Here is a 16,934-nt window from a genome sequence, read left to right as displayed (position 1 = left end):
TCACTTCAATTTTATTGCTGCAAAATGGGATTGTCAAGCAGATAAACTGACCAACACATATAGTAAAATATTGTTACTTGGCGTCTGTGTATCAATGCAGTATTGCTACGAAAAAATATCGCAATATGCTGTATTGATTTTTCTCCCCACCCCTAATATTCAGTAAGAAATATACAGTAGACTATTATTACATTGAAGTTCTGCAGTGCAAATATTTTGCATTTGCACTCAATACAGGAAAGGTTCTGACAGCTTTACAAAGACTAGCCATGGTATATGAATTTAACATTGCTGATATTTGGTAGACATTATATACCGTCTCTAGTTTCCCCCTCTTTTTGCTAGCATCCTTCCTTAATGTTTCTTTCTATGTGCCCTGGGACTGTACATCTCTCGCTGTTTGAAACTACTAATGTGGGTTAGGAAAGAACTGATACATCTTTGATCAGATGTTTTCTTGGCAACAAGATCCCGTGCTCACCTTGTTCAAAGATGTCACTCAAATGTACACTCCCAAGTGCACAATGCCTGCTAGCAGTTATTATTCATGTAACAAAGGTTTTTATAATAAAGATTGGTTCATAAATTCGTATGATTGAATTTGTGCTCATTTATAGATAATGTAATAAAGACGACTTTAAAACAGTTCAGTAATTTTTTATAATGTGGGTTTTTTCATTTCCCTGTCACAAAACGAGGAAACAACAACAACAAAACATCGGTATTGGCTGTCGGACAAATTGTTATTTTTAACATTGGTATCCGCCCAGAATTTCACAATCGCTGCTTCCCTAACTGGGTGTCATCTGTGATGTGCACCTACGCACACAGTGGAAGCTCAACTGGCATTTTGACTGGGAAGCAGTTTGCCAGGTGCATTTTGTTCTTGGAGCACCATCTCCCCTCAGCAATTATAATACACATAGAGAATCAAATTCTGCTTGCCCAGGAAATCCAGCCACCAGCAGGGTTCCTATTCCCTCCCCCCCAGTCTAAAAACCTTTTTTGAGAGGTATGATGCATAACCTCGAAATTCAGTACAATAAAAGAAAAAGAATATTTTAGCATAAAGCATTTGCATCACACTGCCATATCTCAAACCTCTCTTAGATGCATGACCTTTTGGACCGCACTTACTAAATGGAATTGCCATGGATACCTGGGGCGTACTGGATTTCTCACTGTCAAAACTTCTGGGGGAGGAGAGGAGGGGACCGGAGTAAGAATGATAAAGAGCGAAACAATCAAGGCTATGTACGTGTGACGAAGGCTCCGTCACTTTTGGATGACACATGGTAAACCCACTCGGGTCAAGAAGCACCCAGACAATTTATTTGCGGTCACACTTTTATAGATATCATTCAGTAAAACACTGTTGAAAAAAAAACACCACATTACATTAGTTTAGTCAGTTTTTTTCATTTAAGTCATTTCTATTTTACAACAAACTATGTTACTTAACCATTATTTTGAACTCTCTCTCCTCTCCAGTCCCTGGGTCTGAACCAGAGCTGAGACAAAGTGCTGCTTCATGGACCTTTTTCACAGCAGACATTTTAACTTGTCATGGTAGGAAAAGCACAGCTGAAATTGATAACCTTAATGATGGCTCAGTTCCATCAAGTGTCCCAGTAAGCTATTTCAGTGAGTCAGCATGCACAATACCAAGGGGGTAAGCCTCTCCCAAGAACGCGTAGCTCCTACGGCGCCATTTTGATGCTACCAAGCCATCACCTCCCGTTAGCATTCCATTGACTCCCATTCATTTTGACGTCACTTTGACAGTGAATAACTTTACATCTGAAGCGTTTAAAGACTCTATTTGTCCATTGTTTATTTCTAAAGAAACACGACAATGTATAAAAGGCTCCATTACCTTGTACCTCACGTTATGGCTCCGTAGCAGACATTTTTGTAAAAATAAGCTAACGATTGTGTCATAGTAGAGGAATTGCCGTATAGTCAGGAGAAGCTCACAGGCAGTTTTGACTCACATTACCTGTTTAGGTTTAATTACTAATGTTAACTAGCATTTTAGTCAGCAATAATTAGCCTGTGCCTATGTTATCTTCTTACATATACCTACGCTCTCCGTCTCTGTAAGATTGGGAATGATTGAGATTTCTCTCGGCACAGCTACCAGAAGACTTCCAACTTTCAGACAGGTTGCTCATGTCACATCTACGTCTTCGAGCTCAGTTGGAGGCTGCTCAGTAACGCTCAACCATCACCGGAAAAGTGCTTCTAATATCCTTCAATGGTCTCCGTCCAGAGACACAAGATCTGTTGGTCCAGTTTATATACTATCTATGCACAATACCAGGGCCTCTCCTAAGTGGAATGCAGCCATAATTAATGGTTTTGAATACACCTGTGCTTTTCCTACTATGAGATGTCAACATGTCTGCAGTGAAAAGGTCTATATAGGGCCTACAGCAGTCCCACTCAGGTGTGCTGATGGTGGGAGATACCATGTATCTGGGTCATAGGTGAGGGTAGATTTTCTAGTTGAAAATGTGTGTTTTTGCGTGTTCTAAAGTTAGATGAGTGGAAAATAGTTCGTTCACGAGTCTGTTATTTGTTCATGGTAGAAACTAGCAGTGAAATTATAAATGTCTAAACGGTAACATAATTGAGAGAGAACTGAAGCAATTAAGAGTTGTTTGGTCTAGTGGGAGGGGCTTAATATATATATATATAAGCCTCTGGCCACCTAAGCATGGCTGTCAGTCTGAGGGTGGCTACAATCCAGACAGCTAATGTGAAACTTTGCTAGTTAAAACTTTGAGTAAAAAGACATTATTTTTTTGTTTAGTTTCTTATGTTTTTTCTCTGGACGTCCTGCGTTGTTTAACCACTTTTTGTAAATAAAAGCACCTTCACGTTTTGCAACTCAAGCCATCGTGTTATCAACTTTTTTTGTTCAGCTTCCCAAAGTTTTCTTTAACCCTCCTGTTGTCCTCGGGGCAAATTTGACCTGTTTTCAAAAAGTTTCTATATCAGATATTTGGGTTTATGTGAGAAACATGGATGGTTCCATACAACGCTCTTCACAAGTAAAATAAATGATCAGTTCTATACTTTCATTGAATTTGGGTGTTTAATTCAATTTTACAGCATTTGAAAAAAAAAATTATAAAAGAATGTTGAAAAAAGTGAAAAACATGTCAAAAAGCGCAGACAAAAACATTGGAAAAAGTGACAAAAGTGACAAAAAAAGTTTTCATTTTAAATTTTGACCCAGAAAAACAAAGTTGCATGGTCAACGGGAAGACAACCCAAGGGTTAACAGTATAAATTACATATTTTGTAAGCTAAAGCAGTAGATCCTCTTCTTTTGTAATGTGCACCACAACACGCAGCAAGGCAGCATGTGTCCGCTGTGCTGATGTTGCCTCTGAAAACAAAAGTGAGGGGGTTTGTCCCAGCCACACCCAAAGCACTGTAATGCCTCCTTCCAGTGGTGAACACAGTCTTCAAAGGATTAAAAGATCCAGCACAAATATTTGCATGACTGCCAAAGCCGATAGATATAAATACTGTATTCACAGTCTTTAAGATGTGGTGTTTAATGCAGTAGGGAGCACCATCGGTACGTCAGCACATCCTGCAGCGGCTCATGAGAGGACAGCTGACGGAGTGTGTTTGTTGTGAGCCCCCTAACAAACTTGATTTCCTCCTGTCAGTGACATATTGAAATGGTGTGCTTTTTAGGCTGCTCTCCATGGCTGACATGGCCCAGTTACACACTTATCAGCAAGACCTGCTCTGCGCTCTCAGCTGCTTTGTTCCAGCTGATGTCATCTAAACCTCGTCCCTGCAGGTTTGTCTGGGGTAGATAAGACATCCCCCTCCCATCCCCCCCACACCTCTACTGGTCCTCTGCAGAAATAAAGGGGGCTGCCGCTATGAAGATGGATTACCCAGCTGGTGACACTAGTTCCCTTTCCGCTGAAGCCACTGTGGAGAGCTAACGCAATTAAGGCAATTAATCTTCAACCAAAGGGGTTCACAGCTACCTCTTCTGATTTCACACCTTGCTGTACAGCATAACTAAACAGACCAGCTTGGACATGCACACGTACACAGACTGAACAGGCCTAATATGTACAGAAATAAATAAATACAATAAACGGGCAAGAAATATAGCACTCGTGCTTATCACAGAGCTGATGTGTGTAACCAGGATGCTGTTCCATCATCTGCAGTTCACTCATTTGCATCAGTAGCCTGCTTTTTCAAAACAACCAACAGGATACATCTGGATACTGTAGTCAACCTACAGGCAGGACAGCTATTATTGGGGAGCCTTTTAAAAGACAACTGTTCAAATGATTACCACAACAGATGCTGGACATTTTTATAGTGTGGCATACAACGCAGGGGTGTGCATGCGTGTGCATGCGTGTGCATGCGTGTGCATGCGTGTGCATGCGTGTATGTCACAGATGAGAGAAATACATGAGATAAAAGATAGGAAGTAGAGTAAGGGGGAAGCTGTAATCAGCACATTTAATAGCTCTGGCATGTTCAAGCACTGTAAATAGTTGCTCCACTTCCTAGCTGGCAATACAGTCCAGCGTCACGGTCAAAACATTTCCTTTTAATGCGATACAGCTGGGACGGTTGAATTTTCAATTCAGATCTGTGCTTCTTTATTCTTAATTTTGGAGCAGCGGCACAGGTGGTCTGAGCCAATTATCATTCATTTAAAAGCATTAAAACACATTTCTGAACATTAAACAGACTTTCAGAACTGAACGAAGACGGAGTTAAAGAAATCCATCAACTAGTTGTCCATTATCATGACTCTCTTAGTGCCCCAAAGAACTCAACTAAATGACCGCAGTGAATCCATTACAGTTACAGCTGCAACAAAAATTTAATTATTTGAGGGTAATTAATTAATTAGACTTTTATTTTATCCCATCAGTTGGTCATTGTGTGATTCACAGTTACGAATAAGTGAGAGCAATGGAGGACAAGTACCTGCAGTGGTAGAATTTCAGGAATATAAAGCATCACAAAGCATCTATTTAACATTGGGACAGACACTGCCATTTCATTTATCACTTCAAGAGGACGTCAATGCAAAGACAAATGTGAAATCAATCCGAGCTGTGAATTCAAAACAGCAGAATCAAAATGGTCCAGGTGGTGAGAGGCTGAAATGTGTGATGGAGGTGGCGCAGGGCGAGTGAAGGGCACCAGCAGCGAAACCACTATGCAAATTCCGCGCCACTTTGTTTGACAAGCAATAACACCGCTTTGTATATATGCAAAGCCTGGCAAGACACTGTGCACACAGCCCTGCTGTCAGAGCAGAGTCATGCTAGAGTGGTGACACCCAATGGATGACCCCTGCCTGCAATGAGGCTACCAGGCCAGACTTCCCACTTCATTCAGAGAGACACACACAAACACTGACTAAAGTTATCACATGCAGCACACATCACATCTCAGGGGTCAAACATGACAGGACGCCAAGATTGCCCTCTGTTCCACAGAAACCTGGTGTCAGAAGTCGAAGGATTTGATTTCCCTAGCCCTTTTTTCATATCCCCACTGAGGTGAAAAGTACCTGATTAGCACTTTGAATTTACTCAGCAGCCGGTCTGTTTGGTAACCACCGACGAGCAGGAATATAAAATCTCTTCATACAACAATACAATATGCCACAGTGACTGGAGGCTTTAAGTGTACCTCGATTCAATACTTTTGAATTTCTGATAAATGGACATGGCAATCTTGGATTGCATTAAAAATGGAACATTCTGGTGTACAGATGTCAATTCATCCCTATAAAAGATTTAAGTATTCATGGGGAATTTTTGCCCTACTTATTTTTTGATAGAGGACAGTAGGGATGTGACAGGAAAGGGAAGGGAAGGTCCTTAGCCAGACTCAAACCTGGGGATGTTTCAATTACATTGACAGAATCCTAAACCCCTGCGCCACCAAGGCACCAAACTATACGGGACAATTTTGATGGTGCAATTAGGCAACGGCCCCTTTTGCGCAACTATTTTGCAGCAGAGTAAAGCCACCTTTCAGACCAAAAACAGCGCTGGCAGGCAAAGGGACTGCTTTGGTAGGTATGTGTTGTTTCGGATACTGACAATGAAATATGAACCAGGAGGGCCAGTTTGACCACTAGATCCACAACTTTGAAGGCTTAACGGACACCAAAACACCGCACTGTTCACTTTTACACACAGTTTATAATACTATGAGACAGGATTTCACAATGCTTTGAAGTTATCACGGCCGCAATTCTTTTTTTTCCTTTTGGAGAAACGATTGTGAAGTAAACGGCACAAATGCAGAGGTCATGGCACAAAGTAACCTGCCAGGCCCGTGTGCTAGCACGTACAGTATTTGATTGGCCAATGCACCACCTTGCCAGATGATCCCACATTGCATCGCAGCGGATGCTGAGTCAGGTTTGCTGGACAACCATGCTTTGTTTTGGCTGAGTTCTTTTTTTGTAATGTCACCCCTGCTGTATTGTCTGTCTGAACAGCCAAAGTGAAAATAAAAAATCCAGCTTTTAGGTCTGTTGCCATTAATGCTTTGAATCATTTTCCAAAATATCTTGTGGTAGTAAACATGATATTTCACTCTAGATAATCATTTTTAGGGAAATGTACCTTCCCTTCATCATGTATGTATTCATGCTTAGAGAAGGGAGGTTTCGAATCAAGGAGGAAGTGAAAATGTGATGCACAAATTGCTGATTTTTTTTCCCCATCGTATGGGACTGCAACATTACGTCGAAGATGACTTAAATTGAAAGTTGCATATTCAAATGTGAAAAAGACAGAACAACATCTGGAAGGAGCGAGTTGTTTAGCATAAGACGTGTCTGTATTAATATACACGAACACAGGGAACTGGGATCCGTACCTGGCTACAAGTAATGAGAACACAAGAGAGGAGAAGTCAAGCCTCACGGTGGGGTAAAAGCAGAACAATGTGTGTAAATGTTGCGTTACCTGTTACTTTCTTGGAGTGGTTCGCTGCCTTTGCGCCAAGAGATCACACCCCAAGGTGACATCTTGGGCTTGCACTCAATGAGCACATCTCCTCCAACCCTCACCAGCGTCTGGCTCCTCAGTTGGTTGTGAGAGAAATCTGGGGCAACAGCTGAGACAAGAGCAGCATATTAAAGCCTGTGTTTGTAGAAGCCTCACACCTCCTTTCCTAAATTATCTCTGATAATTTATCAGATATAAAATTAATCGCAGATTGTTGTTTCACCATTTTGCAAAATTAGTTCATATTTGCATTGCATTATTGCCGTGGATAATTCAAAGACACTAGTTTACACAATTTGAATAATTAGCAATCAAAAAGCTAAATAGTAATGCTTATAATGAAAAGATTAAAGCAACTTCATTATTATCCTCAGTAGAGACAGAAATGTCTTCTTTAGCTTTTTACCAACCATTCCCATATAATACAGTCCTTCCAGAAGAGTTTTTTTGTGATTGTTGCGGAAAAAAATCCTTGATTATGCGGCACGTTTTCTTAAAAAATGCAATGGAATATGCGGGATATTTATGCAATTTTATGCGATGAAATTGCGGGAACTTGCAAAAATTGCGGGAACTTGCAAAAATTGCGGTTTGATGAAAAAGAGAAAAAAAAGTGATTCCCCCCCAACACCCAGCTTTTCGATGTAATTACGTCAGTTCATAACGTCAGTTCATAACGTCAGTTCATAACGTCACTTCATAACGTCACTTCATAATGTTCCCATGGCAACAGGGGAAAATGGCTGCTCTTGTGTGAAGTAAACTCAACATTTTTCAACTTTCTGCTAAGATATATGTGACTTTTTTGCAACGAAAATGCGATTATGGGATTATGAAATCATGCAAGCCCTGCATATTTTGTGCGGAAATCAGCAATTTATGCGGCGAAAGTGCGGCGTATTTTATGCCCCCGCATAAATATGCAGACTTTGGCTGATTATGCATTGAATTATGCGATCGCGTTTTTCTGGAGGGACTGATAATAACTTCCCCTGGCTTTAAAAAGATAGTGTCCCTGACATTCTTTTTGTTGAATCTCCACCTTGAGTTGGTCCAGTACACTCGGGTGTGTTAAGCCTGATTCCTATCAGCAACATGATCTGGATGAATAGTTAATGAGAGCCACTGCTTTCCCAGAGTGGAGGGTGACAGGCTTGGCAGGGCAGGTGGGCGAGGCTGGTGAATAGAGCAGCTCTGGCATACATCACTGTCAGCCGGACGCATTCATCTTATAATGAATGCTTTTCAATTATTGGCCAATAAGAGAGAGGCCGTAGGTCATTCGGTGGTATTAAGCAGATGAAGAAGACGGAGCAAACTCGAGAACAAATGTGGACTAATGTATGCACACACACACACACACACACACACACACACACACACACACACACACACACACACACACACGCTCCCAACACACGCACACCCACCCACACACACACCAAGCCAATGCCTTACCTATAACTCGGAGCTCTGCGTTGGAGTAGACCTCGCCGTGCTTATTCCCAGCCACGCACTGGTACATTCCTGTGTCGGACAGGGTCAGTCGACTGATTGACAACGCTCCGTTGGCAACCTGTATGCGCTCCTATGGACATAGAGACACATGCCTTTATGTAATATGCTTTATTCCCAGCACTCATCTGCATAAAAACAGCCAGCCAACAGGCTAGTGAATTATGGTCCGGAAGTGACAGACGTGGCAATAAATCTAGGTTTTCATCACTAATGGAGGGAAAGGCTTGGGTGGATGGAGGCAGGCTAGCAGAAAATGACCCTAATCAATCTGCATGTTTATGAGAGTGAATAAAATCATGCCCTATTTATATCTCAGACTGCACCACAGGGCCTGTTTCCCCTTGAGCAGGAGGAGGGGATAAGAGGGGAAGGAATATCGTAACATCTGAGGTATAATACATTGTGAAAATTGCTTTTCTGATAGGTATGCTCCATACATACTAAGTGCTGTGTACATGGTCAAGCTGTACCACCTCTTCATCTGTTTGGATCGTTTTTTTGCCTGCCTGCGGGAAAACTCTCGGTCGTCACTGAGCCGTCAAATTAAGATATATTTAAGGACGGCTGGGCCTGATGAACTAAACTCAGTAGGATCAGTGCATCTGTTGGACATTTAATCCTCAATATAAGTTTATCTCTCTGAACTTGGGCTCTCACTCAGCTCTTTCACTACAGCATTAAATCCTTGAGCAGTTTTCATACATCTCTATGCAGCTGTGTCAGGTTCTGCCTCCTCGTGCCCTTCATCTCCTGTGTTTTCCTCGGGCTCAACCATAATGTCATTACAACCCATTTCCATAGGGGTGTCTGAGCGGCCTGAACTCCAGTCGCAGGGGATTAAGGTACTGTCACATGAAAAGAGAGACTGTCCTGACTGAAAGATCACAAACTAATCCTGTGTTTTGAGCAGGTTGTGCCTGAATTTCCATAACGTTCTGCGGCTCTGGATGTGCAGGGGCGAATATCCCTGCTGGCAAGGGAGGCAAATGGTGGCGTATATCCGTCTGTGGCATGGAAAGCACTGCCGTTTACGGCTGCTATTAATTAAGCATGACGTTCCTCTCAAATCAGCAGTTTTTCATGCAGGGACCTGGGGGGACCATCTGTACGCCTTATGCTGAAGGAAAATGATTGGCAATGTCATTTGCCAGCAACACAGGGTTGATTCATCTGATATAAAGCTGCAAAAACATGTTAAAGAATGGAAGGATGAAGGAATTGCTTTTTACGGTTTAGACTGCTGTCTACAGTTTAGTTTCTCAGAATGACTAATTACTGGAAGCCTTTGTGAGTAGGATTGCAATTTTAAAGCTGTAAAATTTGAACAAGCTGCATTTTATGTAATCACGACAATATCAATACAATACTGTGGGTATAAGGAAAAGGTGGCTAATTATCGTTTTTTCCGACAAGTTTGAGCTCATAAACAATAAAAGGAAAATTGGACTACAAGATTATTAGTGCTCACTGTGAAAGAGATCTGCTAATTCTATTCACAGATATTTGATGAATCTACTGTGCATGCCTGAGTAAGAATGAACTGCAGGTAGACAGGAACTAAGCTCAACAGTGGCTTTGCAATAGCAAGAATAAAAGCTTTAAGCTCAGCCGGTTTGCTCCATTTGAGCGTGAATTAACAGGGAAAGTGGGAAAAAAAGAAGGAAAGGATGCAGTGGACGTCATTAGAATTACTAGTAGTTATAAGTACTCATATCTTTCACTTAAGTAAAAGTAGGAGTACGAGTACAAATCCTGCATACTTTTTTAAACTTAACTAACTAACAATTCTACAAAAAGTTAAAGTACCCATCATTCAGAATGGCCCATATTAGAATATTATATTATTGAATTATAATCATTGATGCATTAATGTGTACATTCATGTTACAGCTTTGGAAGGTGGGGTTTATTTTCCTACTTTATACAATGCCTTGTATAGCTTGTGCATTATATTTATCCATAATTATACATCATTATTCATTTGTTGATTATATTTTGTAACTCAAGTTCAAAAATATCAAAACTCAAATAAATGTAGTGGAGTAAAAAGTATAATATTTGCCTCTGAATCGTAGTGGAGTAGAATAATAAAGTAGCAGAAAATGGAAATACTCAAGTAAAGTAAAAGTTCCTCAAAATTGTACTTAAGTACAGTACTTCATTTTAACATTACAGTCCAGTAAAGAAAAATACTTTGCGCATCTACAACGTGAGACGTGTGTAGAAGGTGGACAAGTAGGTCAAGCGTTGCAAAGAAAAACTCCCGCACAGTGTCTAACTTTCAATAAATCTAAATATAATAGGCAACGTTTCGGTACTGGACTGTCTTCAGGCAAATCTTTGCCTTATTTGTTGCAAGTTAAACAGTGTGCGGGAGTTTTTCTTTGCAAAATTACAGTCCAAACAGGCCTCACCTCAGTTCAAATACACCAGTGTAAGCCATCTGTCTGGTGGTCCCACACTCCTTTAAATGGACTAAATCCTGTTTCACGCTGGAGTTTCTCTTTAATTGCACATCCACTTAATCCTGCGGCCATTGTCAATAAAGCAGCAGAGAGTGAAATAAACCATTGCTAGTTTGACACTGGGCAGTAATACAAAGCATCACATATGAAAATAACAGGAGTCTCATAATCTAGAAGGGCTGCATCTGAAATAGTCATACTGGTAGAACACAGCAGCATGTCAACTGGCTGTCCGACAAGGAGCCCAAAGATTGTAGAACCAGTCTGAGAGGTACTATCATTAGAGTGAAACACTAGAAATAGTCGGGGATCTTAAATATTTTACATGACTGACATTGAATAATTGGATGCACATATAATCAGCTCTATATATCGTGAATCCCTAGAAATCTACTGTGATGCATAGTGAATTTTCAAAAAGAAAAGATATGGCCCACAAGTTCATTATTGTTACATATTGACTGCGCTATTTCTGTTGCTAAAAGTTATAAAACAGCCGCGGAAGTTCCATTGAACTATACGATCAGAAAGGTTTCAATTGATTCACTGTAATAAATAAAAAGAAATGGCGCATCCTCTCCCAACTGCTCCTTACATCGTTGACATTTCCCGTTTCCACTCATTAAGCCACTGTGGTTAATGGTGGCATTTCAAACAATGTAACACCTTTGCTGATTAATCCATTCACCCATGCATTCTGAATTTCTCCATTTATTATATTTATGTTGAGGGACGTCTGCTGCACAAAAATCAACACAGTCAATTGTAACCTTTAATCACACATTCATTGCTTTAACTCCAGATGGCTGAGTGTGGCGAGGTGTGTTAGTAGTTACTCCTATTTTTGAGGATATTTTTTTCAGGCAGTTGCGTTTTGATTTGAATGTGATCAGTTCCGAATGATACAAGGTCACATTAACAAAAGAAGAAAAAAAAATGATGATACAATATGCATGAGAAATCACCCATCAAGAATGCCACCAACATTTACTATTTTTTAAGAAACTACCTGATAAGAGAAACTAAAATGTCATTTCCCCCCCACACACACACAAATTAAACAGATGGGCTGTCAAACAAACACAAGAGTGTTACATTATGAAATGTTTTGATAAAAATTTTAGCTATTGGCTAAACAGATTGTTGATTATTCTTCCCTGATATGAAGCCAAATTTGTTTTGTTTTTTATGAGAAAGAGGCTTTGCTGTGCAGAGTGTTGCCTCTAGTAATATAACAACAGACTGGGTTCACTCCAACGACATGTATAACATTCAAGTACTGATCGATATCCTCTGGTGTGTTTGTCGCCTTTTTTTGCATAATGAAGCAAATTAACATAATGCCTGTTTATTTATCAGGTGCAAGCTGTGCCTCAGTATCCAATCAATCTTTTCCAAACAACCTGGCTAAAGGAAACAATATAATAATCCAATATGATGAAGGAATATTAAACCATTTTTATTTTTTTATTTTTTTTTTTTACAAATGCCAACAACAGAGTTGAGTTAAGGATAGATGTATAATATAGGCTGGTTGGAGCCTCAGCAGGCTCATTTCTCATCATTGTGGGAATTTCAACACAATCTGACTCTGAGAGCGTCATAAGCAACGCTTGGTCAGGGGCCTTTGGCGTTGGTTACTGATGCAAAAAGTCTCCCTTAGCACCTCGCCGTTTGGTGTCACTTTTTTTAAAGTTTAACTGACATGCGGCACAAGAACGTACAGTTTGGTTTAGGAAAAGACCGTGGGTGGGGTTACAAAATGTACATTTCAGTGACATGCGGGACAAGAATGGTCTCCTGGGTGAAAGTCCTGTGTTGTTTGACCCATCCATCCCCCCAACCAACCTCCTTACGCAGATTTTCGGTCTTTTATACAACTCGCTACCATTTTCACTCTTCTTACAGTGCTGCGGTCGAGCTACTCTGCCCGGTGTGTTCCATACAGACGCTGAAGGGGGATTTTGCATCGGTATCTGACGTCGAGCGCCACTGACCAAGCGTCAGTATTTCACGAGTTTTACGGGTTGAAGAATTCAGAGGAGGCAGGGAGCTAGAATTAAAGTAATATATATTGTGTTTATATAAAGAATCTGACTTTTTTATATTCCGTGGCACAGGATTAATAACAGCACTTGGCAAAGAGAGATTTAACAGAAGATTAGAGCTCTTACATCACTGGGCTTTCTAGACTAGCGTGTTTAGTCTCTTAGCATAGCAAAGCACAGCAGACACAGTCCAAATCCTTTGAAATAAATGCTGTTTTGCAGGAGTGAATAACAATGTATTGCGGCACAAGAGGCAATGTGTTGTAATGAAGAAGACAATAATGCATGGTAATTAGTCAGCAAAGCTTGAACAAACGGCAGAATAAAGCTTTTGGAAATACAGTACGTGGTTGCTCACATTCTTCATTCAGCAACACAGAGAATGCATTTGTGCCAAAGCTGCTGTCGTAAGTCCAACCTTGGGAGCGGAACTTTATCTTCAATTCTAAAGACATGCACGCTAGCGCTTGGCAGATCTCACCTCTGCAGGCTCCAGGTTCTCTCCATTTTTCATCCACCTGTAGGAAGGCTTTGGCTTCCCTGTGGCCTTACACTCCCACACCAACGAGTCGTCAATGAGCTTCTGGACATCTTGGGGTTTCTCAATGAGATGAGGAGGGGCTGAAAACATAAAAAATGTGAGAGTGAACTGACTTATGAATAATCTTTATATGCTTATCTAAGATTTTGTTTTCAATATTCTCTTAAAAAGACACTAGAATTGACCATTAATGAAAGACAATGCAGAAAAGGACATTGCTCTGGTTGCCGAGACATTCAATTTATCATTATAATCATTATTTATCATGAAGTATTAGGTCTGTATCAAGGAAACTAAACTGAGTATGAGTATGAAGTCAATGCATTAATACAGCTAAGTTATCCATAATGTGACATTCGCTAGATTGATATAAATAAAAGCAGAAATAGCTTTTTTTCTGTTTGAAGAACCTCTGACTTTGCAAGGGGCAACACAAATTAGAATAGATTAAAACAGTTGGTATTTGTTGACGTTTAACATAGATTCATATGTTACTGGATATTTTCTGTTAATAATTTAAAATATCAATATATATATCAATATATATATATATCAATATATATATATATATATATATATATATATATATATATATATAGTTTCTAGTGTTATTCTATGTATTAAAAGACAGCTTTGAGTCTCTTTGTTGAATTTTAGTGACAGGACTTTGAATCCCACATGTATTGCTTTTTGTCTTATCACTTAAGTTCACCTTTTAAGGTTTCTTTGAGTGTGCTTTTACAAAAACAAAAATGAAGAAAACCAGATCCATGTGGCTACTGGTGCCATAAAAACTCACATTCAATACAATGTGAGTTAATGATGGTATAATTATACAGCAGGGGGAATTGATTCTTGCTGTGTCATGCGAGTAACTCAAGGTTAGTTAATGATCAAGCCAAAAAAAGTGGTACATAAAACTTGATCAGTAAAGCTCTCTCTGCTTAATGCTTTGTACATTGGGGATGATGTGTAGGTTAAGCTACCTTCATCCTATATCACACAAGGCCAGTGGCAGGACGAGAGTAATGGCTGACCGCACTTTTCCATTCCGCATGATCTCACCTAATGCCACTCTCAAGGACTGACCTTTGTGGAGACTTTCAGAAACAGTACAAATCCTGTTCTAATTGGCTTCTGCTATACAGTATTTTGCCTTTCAGTTGAGCAGAATAACACAGCGAGAAATTCAATAACTGCAAATGTATCCTCGCACTATCTCTGTGCATTACAACTTCGGCGTGTAGTCAATGTGTAAGTGTGGATGTTCACAAACACAGAGAAAAAAGACAGATAAAAAGAGGTGGATTTAGAGACCATAGCGGGGTATTTGTGCGTCGTGTGTATTTATGGCCTGCACAGATTCAACATCAAAGTCCTACCAGTATCAGATGTTTTTTTTTGTTTGTATTTGTGGATCATGTGCCGTACTATAAGCCTTTAAGATCCCCTTGGCAGCCAAGGCTGCAGCACAAGGTTGGCAGGGGTCATTAACATTTAATTTGTTTGGAGGCTGTGCTGTTACCGTCTGCGGCAACAGTAAAAAGAATTGCAATGTCCGATTTATTCTGCTATAGAAAATGTACTCTTAAAGTATACGTAACATCTATGTCAACCTTCTCTTTGTTGTAGTTGGTTTACCTTACTGAATTGATACAAAATAATAAATCAATTTATTCACATTGATATTTTTTTAAATCAATTTCTGCTTTGCCCTGCTGCATCCTACTACGCCCTGCTACGCCCGGCAGTGCTCTGCTATGTCCTGGGACACCCTGCAGTGCCCTGCTATGCCATGAACTACTACAACTACTATTTCTAGTCACTGATCCATTATCTTTATTGTGACTATCGCTGCCATTGTTCATCACACCCCCAACCGGCACCGTCAGACACCGCCTACCAAGAGCCTTGGTCTGTCCCAGGTTTCTTCCTAAAAGGGAATTTTTCCTCACCACTGTCGCACTGAATGCTTGCTCTTGGGGGAATTATTGGAATTGTTGGGTCTTTGTAAATTATAGAGTGTGGTCTAGACCTACTCTATCTGTAAAGTGTTTGGAGATAACATTGAATTGAATTTATTACCAGTCTCAAGTCTGAAGGAGTCTTTGAGGCCTTTATGTGTGTTAAGAAAAGAGCCCACAGGGATAGATGGTAGAAAGTTACTCCATAAGACTCCACCATCCCCACTCATTTAGCATCGCATCCATTCGTGCTTCCGCAATCCTCTATCAGAGTCTGGCTGAGCACCCCCACCCACTGCAACTTCCAGGACTACATTGTTGTTGTTGTTTTTTTTTCTTCTTCTCTGTGACAGGTTCCTTCACTCTATCCCCCACCCGCTGCGAACGTATTGACTCTCAGTCAACGCTTACCAAATGAAAGCAGGCAGCCCATCTCTGCACTGGGCCAAAGCACGCATACAATCAGAACAAACGTCAAGTGGCTGTAAAGAAGAGGAAAAATGGGAATTTGCCTTATCAGTGAAATCACTACGAGATAATGCAGTGGCAAGTCTGCAGAAACACAGATGTGAATACAACGGGGGAAAGTGACCTGTCACAGCTTCGCATTTACTTTCCCTCTGAGTAATATCGACATCAACAAGGGAGCAAAGACCTATTTCTTTTACAAGTTTTTCTTTCAGAGATAGACTTTAACATAACCCATTGTCTTTGGCATGAGTAGTAGTAAAAAACGGACTCCAATACGGAACACAACTGTGAAGAATAATGGTGGCAAATGCACCCAAACTAACTTCTTTTGCATAAGGATATAATTCAAATTCACCTCCAGCTTGAATGTGAGCATAAAGCCTCAATGCTGTTAATTCATTTTCTGTTGCCGTTTCAGTCAAGACCAGATAAAGTGACGGAAAGATCCAAACCTTTAAAAACACAACCGTAAATTGGAAATATAGCTTCTTTATATCCAGAACAATCAAAAGAAACACATTAGCCCTACTGCATTAGTGGGGCTTAAGGCTGATTCATGCTTCTGCGTCGAATCGACGGCGTACCCCCGCAGACCCCTCTGCGTCGCCCCCCCTCCGCCGTAGCTCGACGTGCACCTCCAAAAATGTGTAACTTTGCGTCGAGGCATTTGGTTACAATGACGGGGTTATCCGTTTGTAAAGTGTCTATATGTCAGTAGCGTTTTTAAATTAGCACTTTGCCAGCAAGCAGTACTTTGTGGGCAGTTGTGCTAAAGTTTGCTTGCTAACATAACATAAACTGGCTGGCAGACACCTCGCAAAGAACCTCAGACTTATCGCCCCCTAGCGTTACGGCGGTGAAATGCACCGCGATGCAAAACTCCGAAAGGG

General features: G+C 40.5%; 1 protein-coding gene across 1 annotated transcript in view; it reads right to left on the bottom strand.

Moving 5' to 3' along the window:
- cntn4 (contactin 4) overlaps positions 1–16,934 on the bottom strand; it is a 168,192-nt gene that overhangs the window by 35,472 nt on the left and 115,786 nt on the right. The window contains 3 exon segments of the mRNA XM_028576693.1: positions 6,996–7,146; positions 8,496–8,625; positions 13,550–13,689. Of these exon segments, the coding sequence (XP_028432494.1) occupies positions 6,996–7,146; positions 8,496–8,625; positions 13,550–13,689 (421 nt within the window).

The sequence above is a fragment of the Perca flavescens genome, chromosome 4, assembly GCF_004354835.1.
Source record: "Perca flavescens isolate YP-PL-M2 chromosome 4, PFLA_1.0, whole genome shotgun sequence".
Lineage (NCBI taxonomy): Eukaryota > Metazoa > Chordata > Actinopteri > Perciformes > Percidae > Perca > Perca flavescens.
This window is presented reverse-complemented; position numbering and strand designations above follow the sequence as displayed.